The 25,284-nt window shown below is 38.5% G+C and overlaps 1 protein-coding gene across 6 annotated transcripts in view; it reads right to left on the bottom strand.

The window, feature by feature from the left end:
* Positions 1 to 368: 368 nt before the first annotated feature.
* FBXL7 (F-box and leucine rich repeat protein 7) overlaps positions 369 to 25,284 on the bottom strand; it is a 161,299-nt gene continuing 136,383 nt past the window's right edge. For 5 of the 6 annotated variants that reach the window (XM_034411898.3, XM_060691123.2, XM_034411902.3 and 2 more), the window contains 2 exons: positions 8,748 to 9,359; positions 369 to 1,554 (listed from right to left, as the gene is read on the bottom strand). In XM_034411898.3, coding sequence (XP_034267789.1) covers positions 818 to 1,554; positions 8,748 to 9,359 — 1,349 coding nt within the window. In that variant the 3' untranslated portion in view covers positions 369 to 817. Of the gene's footprint in view, positions 1,555 to 8,747; positions 9,360 to 24,899; positions 25,024 to 25,284 lie in introns of those variants that run through there. The other variant, XM_034411900.2, reaches the window with a different exon arrangement.

Here is a 25,284-nt window from a genome sequence, read left to right as displayed (position 1 = left end):
TTGGGAGGTCAAAAGTGGCCTCCTTTACTACGTATGTTTTGAGATAAAAGATTGCCATAAGGATACCGAGTAGATTAAATATATGTTTCTTTTAAATAACAGGATATGCTATGACACTCTGAAGGAAGGTGTCCTACAACCTATTAGAGAAAAACTCTGAGAATTCCTGAGAGGCACCGGAGAGCAGGAAAAGTAGGGAACTCATTCAAAATGGAGAATCATAATTAAAATACATGTGTGCTTAATCTCTCACAGTTGCATAATTACAATAGCTAGAAAGGACAGAGGTGCTAAAAGTATTGCACTTTGAGTGGTAACTTTTGTTTTTGCAATAATTATGGCACAAACATGTAAAACCAAACACAGTCTTAAAAGAGGGGAGGTTTTTATCATTCCAACTTAGCTAAAGATAGCCGTGACAAAGTTCCAAAGAGAACAACAATGTTTTTTCATAACTATCTTTTCCAACAAGTTTTCAAGGAGTTAAAATTAAACTTACTCTGAATTAGACCCCAGGATGTTTGACATCAACAACAAATTTAGACTTGTTACTTGCCTTGGGATTTCTGAACGCTACATACATATCACTCGCTCAGTAACCTGAAAGGCCAGAGAGTGATGATTTTATGCAGTTTTCAGAAGTTGAAGAGTTGAGTAAGGCTGCTAAAAGATATCATATAGGGACCAACGTAATGGCCAAAGTCTATGTTGCTACTCCTGGTATAAGAAAGGTATAGTTGCATATGCGGACAAACTGTGCACATGTACATACAAACAATTTTAATCTTTTGTTTCAACAACAAGTATGACTCTCGCTTCAAAAAAAGGCAGGGTTAGTATGCTCTATAATGCAGCGCTTACAATGGCGCTTAACAAACCGCAAAGCTTCCACTGAAATCTCACAGTCCTGAACGTTCAGCATCTGCAGGTCAAAGCAATTGGCTGCTACAATCTGCAGGCCTTGTCCGGTGACACTTTCGCATGACTTCAGGCTCAGTCGCTTCAAGTTGAAGCAGTTCAGAGCCAGGAACTCCAAGCCAATGTCAGAGACCAGAGGGCATTTCCCAATGTCCAGTGACTTGAGTTTTGTGCAATTTTTGGCCAGGTATTCTATTCCATGGTCTGTGATGCCTTCACAGCCTCGTGCATTGAGGTAACGCAGCTTGCTGCAGTACTTAGTAATGTATCGGAGACCGACATCAGTGATGCGGACACAGTGGGCGATGCTGAGATAACGCAGGCGGAACTCCAGCTTTGCAATCTCACGCATGCCAAAGTCACTGATGAAGCGGCAGTCGCTCACGCTCAACTCCCTGATGGAAGGGCAGTAAATCATCAGGTACCGGAGGCCTTCATCGGTAATGCGGATGCAGCGGCGCAAATAGAGATGTGTCAACTGAGTGCAATGGGTGGCAATGGTGTGCAGTCCTTCATCCTCAAGGACAAAACAGTCACTCATGTCCAAGTAGCGAATAGAAATCTGCTTGCCGTGTAAAGGAGATAACTTGATGGAAACTTCGCGGGATAAGCTGATGCACGTCACTTTGGAACAACCTATATTGGAAAGAGGAGAAAAATTGTTAACAAGGACGGTCCACTTCCCCTTTATATAAATGAACTTAGTGATATAGGATTTTCATCCCAGGAATGACTGACCGGAGCTTACTCAGTCAGCCAGCAACATTCTGCCTAAATTCAGTAGTTAAACTCGTGAAGGCTAAGCAACATTACTCAGTTTGTATTTTTTTAAAAAAAGTTTAAAGGTCTTTGAAAAACTTACCAGATTTCAATCAAATCTGATGTGGCTCAGACTATATACTACTACAGGTAGTCCTCAAGTTATGACCACAATTGACCCCAAAATTTCTGTTGATGAGTGAGACATTTGTTAAGCGAGTTTGGCTCCATTTTTCCACCTTTCTTGCCACAGTTGTTAAGTGAATCACTGCAGTTGATAAGCTATTATACGGTTGTTAAGTGAATTTGGCTTCCCCAATGATTTTGCTTGTCAAAAGATTGCCAAAGGTGATCACATGACCTTGGGACACAGCAACGGTCATAAATATGAGTCAGTTTGCCAAGCATCTGTATTTTGATCACATGATCATGGGGATGCTACAAAGGTTATAAGGGTGAAAAACGGTCATGTCACTTTTTTTCAATGTTCTTGCAACTTTGAACGGGCACTAAATGAACTGTTGTAAATTGAGGACTACCTGTATACACTTGTTACCGTAATCTTGAACTAATTTTAAGCAAAACGGTGCATCACAGCGCAACAAATTTTGAATCAAGGTAAATGAGCTAATTTACAGAATGCCTCCAAAATCTGAGACCCATGATTCCCATGGAACTAAAATTTGGCAAATTTTATAAAATGAACTATGCAGGGGTGAAATGCTACTGCTTCGTTCTGGTTCGTGCATAGTAAAAAAAAGCTACTGCTTCGGTCGAACCGGTAGTTTAAAACAGCTACGATCTGACAATCACCTGTGCCGCACAGATTAGCTTTGCTAGAAAGTAGGATTTCTTAAACCGCATGCCACAGCTGATTCCCCTCAACCCCCACTGTTCTACTTACCTTCCCAAGCTTCCTTTTGGTGTGGTAGCTTTTAAACTACCAGTTCGCCTGAACTGGTAGCTAACTACCAGTTAGCTTTTTAAATGTGCAGTGCGCGTTCAGTGCACATTGAGCATGCACACAATGCGCATTTGGTGCGCATGCATGCAGCACGCACTTGGTGCGCAGCTCGCATGCACGGCCAGTGAACCGGTAGCAAACCGGTTCAGATTTCACCCCTGGAATTATGCTGTAAAAAATCATAAAACAGAAATGTCATGAAACATTTCCTGTGCTACACATTTCAACATGGAGCATTTTCAAGACAGATACATATCTGAATGTATCCCAATTTTTCCAGTAAAGACACCACTGAGGATTCTGATGAAGAAACATATCTGGAGAGATGACCCAATGAGTCACACTTTAAAATAAAATCATGTAATATTTCCTTTGCTAAACTGCAGACAATATTCAGGAAATGTGTCTAGTTGATGTCTATCAATTTTAGGTAATGTCACACCTGAATTCCTGAGTTGATTAAAGCTTTCTTCATGCTTTATTGTGGGAACTGATGCATGGCATGGATAGCAAAATTAACTTCTGTCCTGGACTAGTATTATCCAGAAATTAATCTCTAAAAATATAGAAACTGGCTATTATTTATACATAATTCATTGGGCCATGAGAATGAGAAAAGGAAAAGACTGATTCACGTGCTGCTGATATTCTTAGGAAGGTGCAGATGATAGATAGGGCTAATGATAAAACTGACACCATCTGGATAGAGAAGAGAAAGGAAGAACAACTTTTTTTCAGTCCCTGGAGACAATATCTTGAAAGCAAGACTCTGACAATGGGTCTGGTCAAAACACCTCCAACTTGTTTTGGTTCTGTGATAACCACCAGAGGTAGTATTCAGCAGGTTCTGACCAGTTCTGGAGAACCGGTAGTGGAAATTTTGAGTAGTTTGGAGAACCGGTAAATACCATCTCTGACTGGCCCCACCCCCATCTATTCTCTGCCTCCTGAGTCCCAGCTGATCGGGAGGAAATGGAGATTTTACAGTATCCTTCCCTTGGAGTGGGGTGGGAATGGAGATTTTACAGTATCCTTCCCCTGTCATGCCCACCAAGCCACACCCAAGCCATGCCACGCCCACCAAGCCACACCCACAGAACCAGTAGTAAACATTTTTGAATCCCAGCACTGATAACCACCACCTCAAACCATCCCTCCTGCTTCTTTCCCACATTTCCCTCTTACGAACTTCAACAAAGAAATGAGGAGGTATAGGAAAGAAACCAGGAGTTGAAACAATAAAACACCTGAGGTGGGGATGATAATAATCATTACTATTTGATGGAGCTTTCTCTTTTTTTATGTTCTTTATTTAGTCAGATGGACACATCCATCTATTTAATCTTCTCCCTCTCCCCCTCTCTTTTTCTTCCTCCTTCTAGTTCCCCAATTTTGTTTCTCTTTCATTCTCCATGAAAATGTTGTCAGTTCACTGGACACCTGCAGACCACAGCAACCTTCTTGCTATTTTTGCCAGAGGAAGACAACAGAGAAACAGACCAAATGGCAAATAGGCCATGGCTGAAATCCAATTTTTTCCCCTACTGGTTCTGTGGGCGTGGTTTGGTGGGCGTGGCAAAATCTCCATTCCCACCCCACTCTAGGGGAAGGATACTGTAAAATCTCCATTCCCTCTCCACTCCAGGGGAAGGTTACTGCAAAATCCCCATTTTCTCCCAATCAGCTGGGACTCGGGAGGCAGAGAATAGATGGGGGCGGGGCCAGTCAGAGGTGGTATTTACCGGTTCTCCAAACTACTCAAAATTTCCACTACCGGTTCTCCAGAAGACCCTGTTATTAAGCTGGTTATTAAGACCAGCTGCCTGCAATTACTGCAGGTTTGAATCTCGCCAAGGCTCAAGGTTGACTTAGCCTTCCATCCTTTCTAAGGTAGGTAAATTGAGGACCCAGTTGTGGGGGCAATAAGCTGACTTTGTATAAATATACAAAAGGATGAAGGCTGAGCACATTGTAAGCCGCCCTGAGTCTCCGGAGAAGTGCGGCATATAAGTCAAATTAAAAAAAAAAAAAAAGGACACTGCAAAATCTCCATTCCCTCCCCTCCTGGGGGAAGGGTATTGTAAAATTTCCATTCCCACCCCATTCTGGGGCCAGCCAGAAGTGGTATTTGCTGGTTCTCTGAACTACTCAAAATTTCTGCTACCGGTTCTCCAGAACCTGTTAGAACCTGCTGGATTTCACCCCTGAAATAGGATGAATCGCAATGATGCTTGAAAGTTTAATCATAAAGCGTGTTTGAGTCATGAAGCATAGCCTTTCCAAAAACAACGTGCAGCTTTATAAAGTTGATGTGCTCCAGAGTTGACACTCCAAACTTATATTTATATTTGCCTCCTAATCTTCTTCGTTTTCTCCTGGAAGATCGCAATGGCTGACTTCAGTAATGCCAAGTTTGGCTTCCCAGTCTGTATGGTCTGCAGACTGTTGGTTACTTCCTGAAGCAAAGTTAGAAGGTGAAATCATGCTTGGCTGATGGATACTGCAGAATTCAGGGCTACTTATAATCCTGAATCCATTTAAATAGTGTCCATCCCAACCTTTTAAAATAGATTCTATAGTTTAGTTAGTATATTTACCTACACTATGTCTGGAAGCATTTTATCTACCCTGAATAATAATAATAATAAAACATACATGTTCTTGGCAACAGTCTTTCCATAGAGAAAATGTAAATGATTTTAAATCAAATGAGAAAGTTTCAGGGAACTTTGAAACTCTGAATAAACTTTGGCCAGTTATGAGATAATGGGTCATAGTCTAGTCCATCTGTGTAGGCGCTCTGCTGAAAACTGAGAGAGACCTTTTAAAAATGTGGAAAATCTGATATCCAACTTTTCTGTGGTTTTTGACATAATGGTATAATTTCTAGGATGCATTATTCATAAGATCCCACAATGACTTTTCAAAGTAAACTAGGTCTCACGTGAGGCCTGCAAACTAGTCTAACATATAAGTTGTCATGTTGATACTAATAAAATCCCATTTTATATGGACATCTATTCTATGCCAAACATTTGAAGAGTTAAAGCCAGCTAAAACCAAAGACTTGTCCCAAAGCATGTATACAGGATTAATTCCTTATATACACACTTGGAAATATGTAAGTGCAAGCTATACCTAACAGAATATTTCTATAATGATTACACTATAGCTATACACTCCAAAAATTATGCATTCTTCTATTCCCATTTATCTCTCTCTCTCTTTTACATTATCTTGCATAAGTTCACTGAAAAGTTATGTACAGTATATATCACATTCAGGTCTGCTTATTTAGCAGAATTTTTGTTCCAATGGCTGAATGAAAGAACGTGTGTGATGCACAGAGATATTTTGCTTCCTGAGAAATATATTTTTACATGATGTAAGAACCACACATTCGAAATGTAAAATGGCAAGTATGCCAGAAGGGTGGCAGCTAGCAAAAACTCTGTTATTATGAACTTTTGAGTCAATTTTGTCTCTTGGTGACTATGTGGATGACTCTATGCCGTTTTCTTGGCAGGATTTTTGAAAGTCCATTGTCAATACCTTCTTAAAGGATGTTTTTCAACTTCCCAAGGTAGGGTTGGGAGAAATGATTGCTTAAAGTCACCCATATGGCATCAGTGCCTAAGAATAGACTAAAACTCAAATCTCCGTAGTCTAGCATCTTTAACTGCTGCATCAAACTGGCTTTCTGTGGAAAACTTTGTATACAGTAGTCCTCAATTTACAACAGTTCATTTATTGATCATTCAAAGTACATTGGCACTGAAAAAAGTGACGCATGACCGTTTTCCACACTTACAACCTTTGTAGCAGCCCTATGATCATGTGATCAAAATTCAGATTCTTGGCAACTGACTCATCCTTATGACCACTGCAGTGTCCCAAGGTCATGTGATCACCTTTTGCACCCTTTTGACAAGCAAAATCAATAGGGAAGCCAGATTCACTTAACAACCATGTTACTAACTTATCCACTACAGTGATTCACTTAAGAACTGTGGCAAGAAAAGTCATAAGATTGGCAGGGAGAAATACACTTAACAAATGTTTCACTTAACAACAGTAATGTTGGGCTCAACTGTAGTCATAAGTCAAGGACTTCCTGTAATTAATATTTTACAGGTCAGCTATCTGTTGGTACCATGAATATGTCCCAAAATCAGTTATATGCAGATATACATGCATACTCACAACATTTTCCCAATGTTAGAAAACACTGGTGTCCAGGGATAAAAATTTCTGTGTCCCACATCTGCTCCTGGCAAGATTTGTCTGTTGTGTGTAAATTTTGTAATCCACTTATAGTGTTTTCTGCTGGCTTTATGTAGTCTTTGTTCCTAGAGCTTTATGCTGCTATACATGTATTCTTTCTAAAGCAATTCAGTGAGATTTCAAAACATTCTGAATCAAAGTCCTTGCAGGCAGTGAGTTGAATTTATTTCTTTTCCTTTCCAAAACCAACAACTCCTAATGACAAATATTCTTACTTCCTGCTTGTTTTTCTGTAAGGGCTTTTACTTTTATCTATGAAACAATCTGAAGGAACTGCTTGTTTGGGGATCAAAAGTAAATGAATGGTGCTTTACATCAGGTTGCAATGCTGAATTTTCTCTACCCTATAATATGGCATTAAGCTAGCCTCAGGAAGCTGCAATTGTGCGAAATACAGAATTGATCTACTGGCAAGTGACTGAAACTAGGTTGCTGAAATGCGTTAAAATAATCTGGGGTAGGTGGAGGGGGGAAAAGGAGACGACGTTGAGGGAAAGAATGTCTGTGCCCATGTATGCATATATCATATATCATATCATATCATATCATATCATATCATATCATATCATATCATATCATATATCTTGTCTCGTCTTATCTCCATCTCTCCATCTCTTTCTCTCTCTCTGTCTCATCTCTACACACACACACACACACACACACAAGCATACACACATTTGCTAGTTTGGGCATTTTTCTCAGCAGAGGGCAGTATTGCTTCCCAATAACATCACACTGAGAAAATCTGAGAGTGAATTCTGCAAGGATGATTGTGGCTGCAAACATAGCAAAGTGCTTTGTGGCAAGAAACACTATCACTTTTAAAGAGGTCATATAATGTTTCTGGGACAGCATAGAGACCTGAGGATCAAAGCTTACTGTTACTGACTTGCCTTTCTTTTACTTTCTCCTTTCTTTGACTTGCAAGTCGAAAGTGGCATACCCTAAATTTATCCTACCTGATGTTGCCTTCTACTTCCTCCAATCCAGAAAATTAATTTATGATCAAAGTTGATTATTCTCTTTATAAGCAGACTAAATGGATAAATTGGATATTCCTGTTGAAGTGAGCCCTGGTCACATCAGAATTTCCATAAGGAAATTCCATAAGGAAATAAGGACAGTAGTAATTTTTTATTGGTTTATTCTGCCTTTTCTGCAAGACCTCCCAGGACAATATAGGGCATTCCCTCCTTCACTGTTTGCCAACAACTCATCTGGAAGTTCAGTTGGGTTGAGAACAAAATAACTGATCCTACATTGTCCTGTGAATTTCCATGGGAAGACTTGGGTCTCTTTGCTCATAGTTCAGAAATCGTAACCACAACATCACACTTCTTTTATAAAATGTTGTGGCATGTAAACACTAACACATTGGTACAATGCACACATAATGAAATGGACTGGGATCCACAAATGCTTGTGCAATAATATGTGACTGTTTAAAGAATTGCAGGGACTTTTGTTGTTTTGACACGCTAAACCTGGCACTCTTTAAAGATTCATGCTCAATTACAAACCCTTTGAAGTATTTAACGGTACAGAGTACAATTTTAAATGCAAGATTAAAATTGAGATTTAAATGCAAGATTATTTGGAGAAATCCATAATATTATTTTTTTAAAAAGCAGAGAAAGAGAAAAAGAGAGAGAGAGTGAGAAAGAGAGAGAGCAGAGAGATATTCTAAAAATGTTAGTTACAGAGTGAAAAAGTTACTATCAAGATGTGATCAAAAATATTGAGAATATTTTCTCCATTAAATTTGACATGCTTTTTTCCAAAACTTTCCAGCCAGAGTGTAAATGTAGACTTTTTCCATTACCTGATACATCTAAATGTTCCAAGTTTGGACACAAGGACACTACATCAAAAACCGCCTCATTGGAAATGTTGTAGCAACCAGATACTTCCAATTGCCTCAGTTCTGGGCAGCATTGAGCAATGGTGTAAAGTCCTCGGTCTGTGAGCCGCCTGCAGCCACTAACAATTACCGTCTCCAGCATGAGACAGACGTTTGGGGTGTCCTGGCAAAGTCGTCGTGTCAACACCTTCAGAGCCCTGTCCACATTGATTGTCTCCCCTATCAGGCGAATAGTCCTCCAAAGTCGTGGGTCCCAAGCAAGATTATACCAGCGGCGGCACACGCGAGCACAGCGGCACAACTGGTTGGTGGGCAAAAAAGAAAATATCTGGATCACAGAAAGGTCGGGAAGCCGGTTGATATTGGCCTGTTCTTTTTGAAGCCGAGAGGCAGCATGAATGAAAGGGTGGGTGAGGCAAGTGGAAGGAGGCGAGTGAACCATTGCAATGGTCTCTCCGGTGACTGAAGAAGAAGATGTAGAAGATTCTTTTCCATTTTGCAAGCTGTGTGAATTTGGTGGACATATTAGTGCAGGACTGGGAGTGCTCAGAGTGCGCATGCTCAGGTCGGAATCTGAAAGAAACCAAAGGACACAATGGTGAGACTATTTCATAAATTGGAAGCCATGTTCTGCATCAACATGAAGGGCTCCCAAGGATGTTCATGCTAAAAGAAGGCTATATGCATAAAAACAGATTCTGTCTGCATTTATTATCAGTAGTTGCCAAGCTCAGACTAGTGCCTGATGGATTTTTTAAACAAACAAAAAACTATCACCAACTTTTTATCAATTTGCTTCCTACAATTATTTTGCAAAACAATGTGAAAATACGTGTTGAGTTTAGAACTGAGAAACACAGCAGTGCTTTGCTGAGTACTTAGCATGAGTGATTTCCTGGAACAGTACTGTCAGGTACCCTGCAACACCCAAATCAGAGTTCTTCATCCAAATCCCTCCCACATGTGTCAACACTACAATGGCCAGAATTTTTGTAAGACAAATATAGTTGGAGATTCTGGGATCTGGATTCCCAGCATATCTGAAGGGTACTAGTTAGGAAATCTCATTTTGTCTTGGAGATTATTTAAAACTGTAAGAATAGATTTATTTCCAATTATAGTATTACTTCTACTACCAAGAGGTGCATATAACTATGGAAACATGAAGCAAGAATTGAGATCCTAGAACAAATATATAATTTTTATTATTGGTACTATAAATGTAATCAAAAAGGGAATCTTCTAGCTATTAAATAATAACACTGAATCTTTTTTGAAAAAGAGATTACTCCTTCCCTAATAGTCCACTGAAGCCATAAAGTTGAAGCTCTTAAAAATTCATAGAATTATTTTATTCTCAGCTTTATGTAACTATTATTTTAATTAACATGATACAAGTGAACATATGAAATTTCTGATACTAAGTCCAATTGGTCCATTTAGCTCAATCTTGCCGAGCATGAGCAGCAACAGCTGTCCTGGGTTTCTAGAAAAAGGAACCAGGACACTTACACTGAAGTTTGGATGCCTGTATAGAGATAAAACCAAAGAATAGCAAGGTGGTTAAAAAAAAAGACACCAGCTTTTTGATATAGTGTGCCTGGTTATAAATACAATTTGTAATAGAAATAAACTCAAGAGATTGTTAGGAATTGTCACGTCTTCACAATTTATTCATCTGATTATTTGCATTTTTTCATTTATTTACACTGCAGTTTATTTAGATCAAAGTATAAATATAGAACATTAATGGCAATCTGTGGATTAAAATTTTAAGAAGAATGTAGCTAATACCTTCTCCTATGGGACAGTATTACAAAGCTTGAACACATCCCAGGTTTCCTTACCGCAATTGTGATGAAGCAATACATTGCCATCTTTCTGGAAATATCTGAAGATGTATTAGCTGTTAGGAAAGATGCATTGGCTAATAATTTATTAACTAATAAAAAGGATGTCTACTCTTTCATGGTGCAATTTCATGCTGGAGCAATTAACAATATTAATTCAGAGCACCATGTATAGTGGACAACTTCACAGAACACGAGATGTTGATTCAGCAACATGCAAGGACAGATTTGGTACTCTCATGCCTGGTGAAGGTAAAAACTTTTCTATGAGAGACAGGAAAAATATTTAGGGATAGATAAAGCCTCATCCCAAAGATCAAGCGTTTGGATTTTATTGTTGCCATTGTTAGCATTCCACACTGGACATTAAAAAAAAATTTTTTTTAAAGGAATTAAAGTATAAAATTCCTTCTTCAACCTCTTAATCACTCTTCAGCATAGAAACACAGATACTGCAGTTTACGACTCAAAATTACACAGGGTGATCAGGTAAACATTTAACACATCTCTGGGGATGGATGGTTCTTTTCCCTATTGTGGCGAACATTGTTTGCCCAGGATGTGTGTATAGACCAGTGGTGGGTTTCAAATTTTTTTTACTACCGGTTCTGACGGTGTGGCTTGGTGGGCGTGGCAGGGGAAGGATTTCCTCCCGATCACCTGGGATCCGGGAGGCAGAGAATAGATGGGGGTGGGGCCAGTCAGAGGTGGTATTTACCGGTTCTCCGAACTACTCAAAATTTTCGCTACCAGTTCTCCAGAACTGGTCAGAACCTGCTGAAACCCACCTCTGGTGTAGACTCTTCCTCATTGATTTGCAGTCCTTTTAGATAACATCAAAGACAACAACAATTGGTTGTTAGCATAGACAACACCTCTTAGTTAAAGTGAGCAACATACACTTCTTATTATTCTAGCAAGCTGAGTTTCCTGCCCTTGAACTGAGTTGGAATCTTAATTTGGTGACCAGTGTGAAGGAAATATGTGAAACAGACTTGAAAGCAACAAAAATATATTGGGGTGGTAGATGTAAATACCTGGGTTTTTTTAAAAAGTAATTTTTGTCTGGAATGGAGATTATTGGGAGTTCAACAATTCAGGGATCCAAAGTATCTGGAATTTTCTTAAAATTCACAACACCTTCAATTAAAAAAAGATGAATAATGACACGATAGCACTACAACTCTTTTCTGCAACCTAGGCAACCTACAGGGTAATTCTGGCTTTCTTTTCTACGCATTTTCTTCTCATAAAGGAGACAAAGGTAAGGATTAATAGATTTGGCCAATTTTCTACGTAAAACTTTAATGACAGTCAAATCAGTGTGGAAAGTATCTTGTTAATCGGAAAACCTCAACTATAGTTCTTAACCAGAATGCAAGGAAAGATTTCGACCATATTCAAGAAATGAAATGCATATACATATAAGGAAAAATAATTTAGTGAGTTGCTTGAAACTAAAAAAAAAAAGGGGGTGGTGGTGGTGGAGGGCTAACTATTGCTATCTGTATCTAAAAACAATTCTTTTTTTTTTTTAATTTGATTTATATGCCGCCCTTCTCCGAAGACTCAGGGCGGCTTACAATGTGCTCAACAATAGCCTTCATCCTTTTGTATATTTATACAAAGTCAGCTTATTGCCCCCACAAACTGGGTCCTCAGTTTGGGTCCTCAGAATTCTAGGGATTCCTTTGAAATTTCCAAACAAAAAAACAATGATTAGAGTTGTTGACATATGATTATTTTCGCCAACAAACCTCCAAAACAATTACATAAAATTCAAATGATCTAATACCACTTATACAGTATGATATCACTAACCCTCCACAAAAGATAAATATATTTGACAAAAAATAATCTCGTCTTCTGTCTCAGTGTCTGCTCCTTCATCTGGAATGGGAGCTTCTGACATGTCATAAACTGATGTGATTCTTCCCATCAACACTGTGTACAGCATTCCTTGTGTGAGCACAAGTGATCCACAAGGATTATTTCCTCATTTATTTTCACTTTGGCTGAAGTCCCTTTTATCTACTACTTCAGCTGTAGCATCCATCTCCTACTGGAAATCCCAAAGCTGCTTTTTTCAAGAGGCAACTGGACTTTCTTGCTTTTCTTTGAAGATGTTTTGCTTCTCATCCAAGAAGCTTCTTCAGCTCCTTCCATTCCCCACCATCCAGTCAGAGCTGAAGAAGCTTCTTGGATGCGAAGCGAAAGGTTTTCAAAGAAAAACAAGAAAGTCCAATTGTCTCTTGAAAAAAGCACTTTTGGGACAATCATGACTTAGATGATCGAGAATCTCCATAGACACTCTTATTAGAAAGTGAGTAACATGATCATTTCATTATAAGGATATGTGTAAAGTATTTTGAACACTGAAGAACAGCTATATAAACATTGGGCATTAGACAGCCTGAATTGTGTGGGGTATGGAATGATCTGCAAAAAGGCCTTCTATAAATCTTTAATGATGTTCATTAAGTAAATAAAAATGCCAATTTCATGGCAAAATCCTTGCCAGCACAACTGTACACATAAAACCTTACTCATTTTATTTACTAGAAAAGGCAAGTTTGTGAAAAGGAAGAAGCTGAAAACAGACCTGCCTCCTCCATTTGCATGAATGAAGACAATACCAATATTTATTTTCATGACCTATGCTACCTTTCAGCCTCCAGTATTAAACCGCTGCACAATTCTTACCCACACCTACCTAGCAGCAGTTGCATCAAAAGCATGATCTTCAAGGATCGTATGGAGTCAGTAAAGCAGAGCAGGAGGGCAATTCGTGATGGCTATGTATGCATTAAATGTAATTTTCCACTGGACAAATATAATTGGATTTTTTTTTCAAATGGACACTTAATTGCAACATGTTTAAAAAGTCCAGGAATGTGTATTTATATTATGGTGACTGAAGAAACTCAAAATTGAAAAAAAAAACCCAGACTATTACTGTACTCCTCTATGATTATCAATCCTTTAGTGCAGGATGATTATAATTATAGCTTCCTTCCAATTCCCAGGATTGTGTATTGACGTGAAACAAGGCTGCTGAGAGCAGTAGTTGTTTGTAGAACCTGCAATTTTACTATAGTCAGAGCTCTCATACTCAGTTCAATGTGAATTTCAGAGTTTTAATGCCATGGTAAAGAAAAGGATTTGATGTAAAACCTAATCATATATTTATTTTCCTCTTTAAGAGGATTGTTGCAATCAATAGCCATCAGAAACAACAAATGTGAATTTTATTTAGAAATCATAAAATTTTTTAGTAGTAGAAGCAGATTTGAAAAGCAGCTGACATTTAGCTACCATCACACCATACCTAATACAAAACCACAATCAACTATTGTTGATGCCAACACCCAGATACCTCAATAGGTTTGCTCCCTGCATCTTCATGCAGTTCCCTGCTTAAGTCCAGACCAGAAGAGACACAAGTGCTGATGAGTGACATCACAGTCAGAGATTGAAGATTTGTTCAGGCCAGCACTATGGGATGGCTGCAGATTGAACCTCATCTCTAATCTCTTTAAATTTAAGGAAAATCTGAGAGGCTTGATAATCTGTGATCTTAAAATAATTGAAGGAATCACTATAAATGGTTTAGCACTTCTGCCAAAGGGAAAATAATGATCCATAATTACTGGATAGAAGAGGAACCCCAAAGCATAAAAAGATGCTAGAAGGGAATAGGCAAGAACAGACCTCTGTGTTACCAAGAGGGACAGAAATACAGAGAGAAAAATGGCCAAGAGAAAAGAAGAGATAATATGCAGAAGAGACTATTCAGGATGGCAGAAGCCAATGCAATGTGGTGTAATGGTTAAGGGGATGGACTATTGTGGAGGAGACAATTTATGCTCATTTTCAGCTACGGATGGCAGTTGTATGGATTAGTGGCCATCATTAAAAATGAGGTTACTTTTGTGGAGAAAAGTCAGAGAGGAGGAAGTACTATGCATGTCCCCTTGTGTATATAATACCGTGTTTCCCCTAAATTAAGACCTGGTCTTATTTTCTTTTGGGTTTGAAAATAAGCACTCGGGCTTATTTTTGGGGAGGTCTTGTTTTTTTTAATGTAGAAGGCGGCAAGTGCGGGGGCTGATGGGAGTGGGAACGCAGCTACTGCTGGCCATACCCTCTCCGTCCCACTGTCTGCTTGTTCTTGGCATGCCCCGGCCTCTACATGCCCTGCCTGCTGTGCCAGCTGCTGCCAGGACACTTCTTGGCCACGGCGCCTCACAGAGGGTTTAACCCTCCTGGCAGGGCAGGTGGAGGCTGGGGCATGCCGAGAGTTTGGTCCATTGAGGCTGCGGGCGAGCAGACAGTGGGATGGAAAGGGCAGGGTTTGTGGTAGCTGCCCAAACACTTTTCACCGAGAGGGAGACAAAGCTTTGTCTGCTTGCAAAGGGGATGGTTTGAAAAAGAACTAATTGTAACAAACCTCACGGTGTTCTGCTGCAAGCTGCTCCATCGGTGCAACAAGCCTCACTGTGTTCTGATATGAGCGGCTCCACCGGCAAGATGAGCCTTGTGGCATTATGCCACGAGCAGCTCCACCAGCGCGATGAGGTAAGAGGTTGCGGGGTTCATGGAGCACCTCCACCCCCCACCGCTGCCCTAGCTTGATTTTTACACCTGTGCTTCGTGCCCCACCTCATACAGCCAGATGTGGGCAGGGTGTAACTAGGGCTTATTTTTGGGGTATGGCTTATATTATTAGGCGCAGGTGTGAAAATCGGGCAAGGGCTTGTTTTCAGGGTAGGTCGTATTTTCAGGGAAACACAATATACATATAACGAGCTAACCAATAAGCACATTTGAGGAAGAACATATTCTTCAAGTGTTCCAGAAGTCCCTTAAGACTTGGCTTTGATCCTAGGCCTGGGGTTAGGATGCTTGAATATTCTTGTTGTTCTCTTGTAACAAATTTAGGAAGTAAATAAGTAAATTTCCTGCTCCTTAATCCATTATTCTGACCATGGGTTGGCTCTACCCTCATGCTCACTGCAGCAGCAGAAGAGAAGATATAAGGAAAGAGAGTTCTTCCACTGTCCTCACCCTCAAGATATATCAACTGAAGGCTTATTTCCTCCTGCATTCTGATCTCCAAGCTATTCAGATGCTGCTGAGAAATCAACAAGGACATAAGACAACAGGTACAATGGTATTTTATTTCTAGCAATGGGTATTCAGTGATATATTACTTCTAACACTAGGAGTGTACATCAATGAATAGGTATGTGCAGAATCTCATAGAATGGCAACAAAATCTCCTCTCCCTGCCCCATCACATAAATACACTCTGCCAGAACTGATGAAGCTTCTTCGATGAGAAGCAAAACATCTTAGAAACACAATGAAAGTCCAGTTGCCTTTTGAAAAAGCACCTCTGAGAAAACCAACTATGGATGATCTCCATAGACATTCACCACACAAACGCTTAATTATGTTGAAGGCTCACATGTTGGGGACATGAACTCTGCAATTTTCATATGGCCCTGGGTTAAAAGCAAGAAGCTGCCTTTAATATATATGATGGAAAGACAGAGTAGACTGAAGCACAACATGTGACTAAAGCTTTCAAATTCTTTTATAGAAATATGGAAACCATTTCTTCCCCCTGGCCAGTTCTGTCCCTTGCCACTTGGCAGAAATGATTTTTGCTTCCCGTATTTTGAATAGAACTAAAAATACCACAGTTGCCTTTGTTTAACAAACAAAAAACAGCAATCGGCATATATGAGGTTTGCCAAGACATATTTGGTTTCTGCATCAGCATCTTTGCTTCTGCCAACATGACAAGCCTGTGAAAAGTCTATCACTACCACAAAGTACCTTGGAAAGGAAAAGGCAATAGGGTGGGAAGGGGATGCATTCTTTCAACTTAGAAACAGGGAGGATAATGATACATTTACACATACAATATGTTTGAATTACCATACACTTGAGGGAGGAGAGATCTTGCAAAATATCAAACTAGTATAATTGTAATATAAGAGAAATAAACTCTATTTATCAGCTTTCTACCTTGCCTTCTGTTCAGATGCTCAACGTTACCAATAGCAGTATTCCCTCTTTTCCTCCAAAATGATATCCTGTGAGGTAGTTCAATCAGGAAAAAAACCAACTTACTGACTCAGGTTAACCAATTTATCTGGTCCAAAGTCACCCATTGAGCTTCCATGGCAGACTTAAATCTGGGCCCTGGGTCCAATAGCTTAAGAGCAGAGCAGTACAGAGCTAAGCAATGACATCTCCATAATACGTCTCAATAAAAATTACAGAAGGTTTGGAGAACCTCCCTCACAATTCTCTGTATATCCCTCCAAATAATCAAATTCTCTGATTAAAACTACTCTCAGTCTTCATTTGGGCTATATTTGAGGATTGTGTTTGGTGTAGTATTCTGGTCCGGTAGATTTCAATTTCTTATTTTTTTTTCTCTTTTCATAAAATACATATAACAACAATGCCCAAGTTTACCCTTAACATATATTAGTGACAGGAACCCTCCAGAGATGTTGGGATAAAACTCTCAAAATTCTCCAGACACCTGGAGATCTCCCATTTACAGTCCCAGAACATTTGGATCATCCTTGGTCATGGATTATAGTTTGCAATTCATAAAATGTGAGACCATCACTGGCTTCCACAAATTTGTTTCAATACACAGTGAAGGATAAGATTTGTTTCTAACAATGTTAGTTTCTGAGGATTTTCTTTATAACCCTCCAGAAAGTTCTCTAATCTGATGTATCCTCTCTGTTACACTTCTCTGTGTCTTTCGCATGAATTAAAATGAAGAAAATATTTCACCTCTAGAGTGAACAGAGGGCTTAATTCCATAAGACTGTACCTGAAAGCGGGAGTAGGACTTGACTGCTAAACAGGGATATTTGTTCCCCTCAATTTTTATATCTCTAAAGGGCATAGTCATAACCTTTTAGTTTTGGAGTAATTTCTCTAGGATGAATCAGATTATTAACACCAATCTATCAGTGGTCTTTTTCTAACCAACTGGAATCAGTAATTTCCTCTGAAGTCATTCCAGGAGAGAAGGTGATATATATATATATCCAAATGATTGACATGCCCTTTCACAGAGGGGAATTTATTGTTAGAACTAGATTTAATTATAATTTCTGTTAGAGTTCTCTCTTTAGTACCACTAATACTTATTTTCATATATCTCTGTCTTGATTTGTATGCATGAACAGCGAAGATACCTGACAGGTGACATAATGTCTTTTGTATAGATCAATAAAAGTGGAAGCACTCAAATTGATAGGAAATTAATATTGTCAGTCAGCTAAAAATATAGATTCTGTAAAAATGGTGCAGTCCAGCAATATAAAGTACAGAAATATAAAGGTGTCCATCAAAAATAATGGGACAGATTTCAGAATAGTCCAGAGAAATCTTTTTTAAGTTATATAAAAAAATCTTGAAAACAGCTAGATCTTAATTTTGATGTTCTTTTTTCAAATTTATGTTTCAAATTTATGCTCTATCTTTTATTTCTACTATTTATTTTCACTTGTTTTGCTTTGTAAACAAGTCACAATGAGTTCAATAGGATTTATTTGCAGAAAAGTTCATTGACTATTAAAACCTTTGATTCAGGGGCATCTTTTAGGAGCCAGTGTAGCAAAGTGGTTACATTGCTGGACTAGGAGACATAGATTCTAATCCACCTTTGACTGTGAAAGCTCACTTATTGACTTTGGGCTGGTCATTCTCTCTCAATCCAAACTATTGTGTGTTATCCTTTTTTTGCGAGAAAAAATAGAAGAGAGCACTGTGCCTACTAGTTTGAGCTGTTGAATAAAAGGTAGGATATAAATCTAAAAAGTAAAATAAATATGTGTATACTGGTTGGACATGGTGAATGTAAAGTCACTGAAATTAGAGAGGCTTACTTTAGCCATGATTAATTTATTCAACTATTTCAATGAATGTGCTCTAAGCATGAGTACATCTACATTCAAATCAGTGCTTTTTAATTGTAAGCAATCTTGGATCTCTTGGGGAAATATTCAAATAAAATATAAATAAGGGCTGTATTATTTTTTTAGTTCCTCAGTGAAGAATATAATTATAATTGGTTAAAGGATGAAAGGGGAAGAGGAAGGAGGATTTTTAGAAATGCTTTATTAGGATCTCAGTAGACTTGCTATGCTTTGTTCTTAAGCATAGGAAAAGAAAATGTAAAAAATAAAGCCTCACAGATACACTTAGTTGTTTGATATACAAACAATCCAGTGTTTTCTCTCTTGCTCGGTTCTCAGTTACACTATCAACCATACTGACGTCCCCTTGAAATTTCTGGAGCCATTTCTTTTGTGCTATTATAAATACATAGACTGAAATCACTGAGAATGTAAACTTGGCGGGGCATCTAAATTGTATAACAAAACAACTGAGGGACCCGGGGAGTCCAATTCTTTTATGGGATGCAACTTCATCCGTTTTTTTTTTTAGTCCACTCTTTTTCTCGTAAGAATACATAAACTCTCGGTCTTAAACAACAAGGTCCCTACATTTATGAGAGCAATTAGCTTTTGTTTAGACAGACGTATTTGTCTGTCTCCTATATTTTTCAATGTTTCTCATTTTCTTTGCCTAAAGCAAACAAATCACTGTTTAGATTTTTAATGAAGAGCTGGCCACAGCCAATGTTTGTTTCACATCCTGAAATGTCATTAACTTCCAAAATGGAGATATTGACTTTTTCAGGAGATCTGCAATGCCAACTTTACATGGAGACTCAATATGAGAACATATGTTTCTGTCTCAGGCATATGCAACAATTTCATTTGTGGCCTCGCTGGAAGAATGTTTGCCTTACAAACTCTCTTAGACAGATACATCCCCAGATTCAGAGTCCCACGTGGCTCCAGATAATTTTATAGTTGATAAACTAAGAGGAATGGAGCATCTAAAGGGCAGAGTTGAAGTTTTGGAGTCTGGAACAAGGGAACTGAGTTATTCCACAAGGGGTGGGAGGGGGTTTATGGTTTGTTTAACCCAAAGGTATGAGTTATTATTGAAATGGGGCAGTCATGTCTTCTATTGTTTCATTAATTTCTTAACACCATAGAGGCAACATGTTGCTAGTGTTCTCTGAGTATGCAAACCCACAATCGATTTTCAATTGCAGCCAGCCAGCCTATGGAAACATACACTGCACAAGGAAGTGACAGCCTCACCCCAGTGTCCATTATTCAGAAGTATACAATTGTTACATACAGAGACTCTCATCAGTTCTTGTTTTAATAAAGGTTGGCAGCATGACAAGTTGAAAGAAGCCCATGAAGATAATTATGGTTTTCTTATGAATGGGATGGCTCCTTTGGAATACAGTATAGCTTTATTAGGCTCGCGCAATCCTTTCACAAATTATAAAGCCGCTCATAGTGTCCATTTTTTAAAAGGTAGGATTCCATGTGCAGCTGCTGTCTTCAGTAGGCCATTCAGTGCATTGTTCACATTGACCTTTGAGGCTGACCTTATTTTATCAGTGCTGAAAGGTCAGGTTTACTCTTGACAACACGACTTTTAACATCCTTGCCAAGGAAAGCAACCAACAAAATGTCAGCACATTCTGAAGACTTTCCCATGTGACGCGGGGAGAAAAATAAATGCAGCCCTGACTCCCAGATTTGTTGTTTTTTTTTTTTAAAAGAAAATATTTTGAATGCTGTGGTACTCTGTTAAACATGTGTTGAAATACATGTTTGACTTCATTTGAATGCTGGCAATCTTTTAAGCCAGTAGGATCTGCTTATCATTTGGGAAAAATGGGGAACAAGTGTCCAGATCAAGCGATACAGTTGCAAAAAGCAAGATAGTTCTCTCTTAAGCAAAACAATGCAGTGAATTTTATATAGCAAAAGCATTATAGCAGGCAAGCCACAATTTCATATTTTATAAGTAATGGCAATGCATGTTATAAATCAAGCATTCATGCCAAACAAATACACTTAGGAAAATGGGTGTGGCACTCTGAAGTTCTTCTTTTGCATTAATGTCATGTTTTTTTAAATCATTTAAGCCTTTATTACCTACTTAGAAACAGATCTTTTATTTTCATTTTTGTACCTAGCTTTGCTCCCATGGGCCCCTGCTTCTCCTCTGCATTGTTTGGCATTTCCAGTTGCTTTGTCTCCCAGTATATCTGCATAGCAATTCCAGTTTACACAACCACATTCTACCTCTGCATAACAATTCCAATTTACAAGATCACATCCAACTCATCGCATAGCTCCATTTTCCAATCTGCAAACTCTCCCCTCCAAATAATCCCCAATGTTACATTTGAATAGTTTTGCCTTTCCCTTATCTGCATTTAAAATTATGACAAACAGCATCTTTAGTAAATCAACTCAAGTTTCACAAAATTTTTGCAAGCAGTGGTTCTCAACCTGTGGTTTGTGAACCACTGAGGGGCCATGATATTGTCACAGGAGGGTTGTGAAGGCTTGAAGAAATGTTGTGATTTAAAGCTTGAGTTAAGTCTTTGGGGGGAGGGGGTCCATGACCATCTTCCGTGGTCACAAAAGGTACTTTAAGGGGGTTCATGATGAAGAAAAGGTTGAGAACCACTGCTCGTAAGATTAAATATTTATCATTGTTTAAACTAAAAAAAAGGAAAAGAGGAAAAATAAGGATAATTACAATAAAAATACCTTATCACAGAAAAAAACCACATAGAAAGTGCTTTTAAAAATAAGTTAAAAATACAATGGAAAAACGAAAAAAAAATAGTATAATATATACTATTTTAACAGCAAATACAGGTAGTCCTTGACTTACAACAGTTCCTTTAGTGACTGTTCACAGTTACAACTGTGAAAAAGTGACTTATGACTGTTTTTCACACTTATGACCATTGCAGCATCCCCACAGTCACGTAATCAAAATTCAGATGCTGGGCAACTGATTCCTATTTATGATGGTTGCTGTGTCCCAGGGTCATGTGATCAACGCTTGTGAGCTATTGACAAGCAAAATTAATGGGGAAGCCAGATTTATTTAACAACCATATTACTAATTTAACAACGGCCTGGATATTTACAGGACCGCCTGCTGCCACTGACTGCCTCCCACCGACCGATACGCTCCCACAGAGAAGGCCTCCTCAAGGTGTCGTCGGCCAAACAATGTCGACTGTGACTCCTAGGGGGAGAGCCTTCTCTGTGGGGGCTCCTGTCCTATGGAACGAATTGCCCCCGGATATACGAAGGATCCCCGACTTCCGTGCCTTCCGTCGTGCACTGAAGACCCTGTTATTCCAGCAAGCCGGTCTGATGGGATAATAATTTTAATCAGGTTTTAAATATGGGTTTTTAACATGGTTTTATAAGGGTTGTAGAATGGGAATTTTAAATTTGGCCAAAAATTGAATTATTTTAATATGGTTTTTAAATTTGTCTTGTATATTGTTTTATTATGGCTATTCAGCACCCTGAGTCCTTCGGGAGAAGGGCGGTATAAAAATATAATCAAATCAAATCAAATCAAAATCAAATCAACGGCAATGATTCATTTAACAAATGTGTGAGAAAGGTTGTAAAATGGGGCATAACTCACTTAACAAATGTTTCACTTAGCAACATAAATTTTGGGCTCAATTGTGGTCATAAATTGAGGACTACCTGTAGTTACAATTCCATTTTAAATATATAGAATTATAAACACTTGTAAGTATTAGGGTTTCCAAGAATTCAGCCGTGACAAAAACAGGGAGAGAAATTTGGCTGATCTGCACCAGTTTCTATTCTGATTTGGATTGAGAACATTTATTAAGGAGAGATTATTACTGTTGGTTATTTGATTCTTATTTAGGCTTTCATTAAGCACAGATTTTTGTTACATTACCCCTGGAATTCTCCCAAAGCTTCCTGGGAAGAAGAAACATATAAATGTTTCCTTGCCTTACTGAAATTATAACTTCTAGCATCAATAGTGACAACAGAATTTAGAACAAAATAAACAGAGATTCCAATCTGAGGATTCCATCATCAGGACCAAAGGTTTATTCTTCCAAGCTTTCGAGCTCATAATGGAGGCCATCATCAGGGAACTTCTCTCTCTCTTCAGAAAATGTGCACTGGGCTGTTCTGTGCATTGTATTTATATGGTTCTCGGTTGTGCAGTAGCTTTTAGTTGTTAATTAGAGTGTTGATGGCTAGCTATTAAGTAATTAGCTGTTGTTTCCTTATGCTGCCTGCCCTTGGCTTCAAAGTACCTTATAGGCTGATGATAAATCAGCACTCCCATTGACTGAGAAGGGACTATTTCCCAGGTTTCAAACATTTCTCTGGCTATTTTTGGGGTGTGGTGGCACAAGAAAACAACAACTAATGACTTCATAGCAATAGCACTTAACTTATATATTGCTTCACAGTGCTCTACAGCCCTCTCTAAGTGGTTTACACAGTCAGCATATTGCCCCCAACAATCTGGGCCCTCATTTACTGACCTCAGAAGGATGGAAGGCTAAATCAATCTTGAGCCTGATGAAATTCGAACTGCCAAACTTCAGGCAGCCAGTAGTCAGCAAAAGTAGCCTGCACTGCTGCATTCTAACCACTGTGCCACCGTAGTTCTAGCTAGCCATCAACAACCTAATTAACAACTAAAAGCTACATACAACAAGAAACCATATAAATACAACACTTAGAATATCCCATTGCATATTTTCTGGAGAAAGAGAAGTTCCCTAACGATGGGCTCCAGCACAAGCCTGAAAGATTGGAAGGATAAACCTTTGGTTCTGGTGACCAACTCAGATTGGATCTTGAACATTATCCATGGTCACATATGTTTACCTTTATTCACAAAATCAACTGAATCCACATAATTGGGATTGTTCTCAATTGGGAAAGTAGTTTGATTGAAGCCAAGCAATGATTATGCAGTGTTGAACATTAACTATTAGGATCATTTTGATGTTTGGATTTGCTGGTTTCTTTATCCACTAGTATGTAACTTATCCAGCATGGATATTTTTTTCTAACATGCTGATTTCAATAACTTACTTTTTAAAACAGCTTCTGGATGTTGGATGAATTCTTATTGTTCCTGATATGATCCCTATTAAGTCACCTTAAAATCTGCCCTTCATTTTTACAGAATATAGTTGGCTTGCACAATTGTACTAAGAAAACATGAAGGTGAAAATAAAGCTGATGATAAGACTGATGAATAGAAAAATAAAAATTACTGAATTTGACAGAAAGATACATAATTGAGAACAATAGCTGCAGTTAAATTTGCTTCAATACTATGTTTGAGCTACAAGTCTTAATCTTTAGAATGAAATCTCAGTTGTATTATTTTAAAAAAATTATATTCAGGACAAAAAGCTATAAATATCACAAATGCAACTAAGCTGATCTTGTATGTCCTCAACTGCCACTCTTATCAAATATCAAGAAGCCAATGGTACTCACAAAATTATTGCAATAACTACTTTGGCCCAGTTGGTTTGGTAATTTGAAGTTAAATTCTCTATAAATATCCTTTTTTAAGCATGTCACCTAACTGTTTTGGGCATCATTTGAGGTACCTTGATTCAAAATTTCTTGCCTTGTGGTGCACTATTTCTATTAAAATTAGTTAAAGATTATGGGAACAAATGTATAGTAGTATATAGTCTGAGCCACATCAGATTTGATTGAAATCTAGTAAGTTTTTCAAAGACTTTTAAACTTTTTTTAAAAAAAAATACAATCTGAGTAATGTTGCTTAGCCTTAGGGGTGTAATTCAGCTGGTTCTGGCAGGTTCTGGAGAACTGGTAGCAGAAATTTTGAGTAGTTCGGAAAACCAGCAAATACCACCTCTGGCTGGTCCCAGAGTGGGGTGGGAATGGAAATTTTGCAATATCCTTCCCCTGCCACGCCCACCAAGCCACACCATGCCCACCAAGCCATGCCCACAGAACCGGTAGTAAAAAATTGTTGAATTCCACCACTGCTTAGTCTTCACTAGTTTAACTACTGAATTTAGGCAGAATATTGCTGGCTGACTGAGAAAGCTTCAGTCCATCATTCCTGGAATGAAAATCCTATACTCCTAAGATCATTTATATAAAAGGGAAGTGCACCATTTATTAACAATTCCCCACCCCCACCCCTTTCAAATATAGGTTGTTCCAAAGTGATCAAGTAACTGCTTTGAAAGGAGCTGCAACAATGACTACATTGTTTCAAGATATACAATAGAGAGATAGCTTTATATTGGTCTCACCAGTTTGTCTTGACTGGTGCCACATCCATTTTATGAGATATGCCTTCAAAAGTCCAAGGCTGTCCACCACAAAAAAGGCTGGTTACCTCGGTAAAAAGATGAATATCCCCAGCAAAAAGTGTTTCTAATAAGAAAAAGTACAAACTTGACTATGTCATAATTTCTGTATAAACTCACATAGGAGAAAACTGCTAAAGGAAACACAACCAAAAATGAAATAAACAAAATCAATTCAAAACATTCTTGTTTTTTTCCTCCACATTCTTCTGTTAACTATTGTTCTGTGCTGCTTTTTTTGGAATAAATAAATGTTGTACAACATACCAACAAAAAACTTGGAAATAGAGTAATGTTCAGCACTACTCTGGCCTAGATATGCAGAACG

The sequence above is a fragment of the Pantherophis guttatus genome, chromosome 3 (assembly GCF_059756535.1).
Source record: "Pantherophis guttatus breed Tessera chromosome 3, ASM5975653v1, whole genome shotgun sequence".
Lineage (NCBI taxonomy): Eukaryota > Metazoa > Chordata > Lepidosauria > Squamata > Colubridae > Pantherophis > Pantherophis guttatus.
The sequence above is the reverse complement of the archived record's forward strand: the minus strand, read 5'-3'. Positions and strand labels throughout refer to the sequence as shown.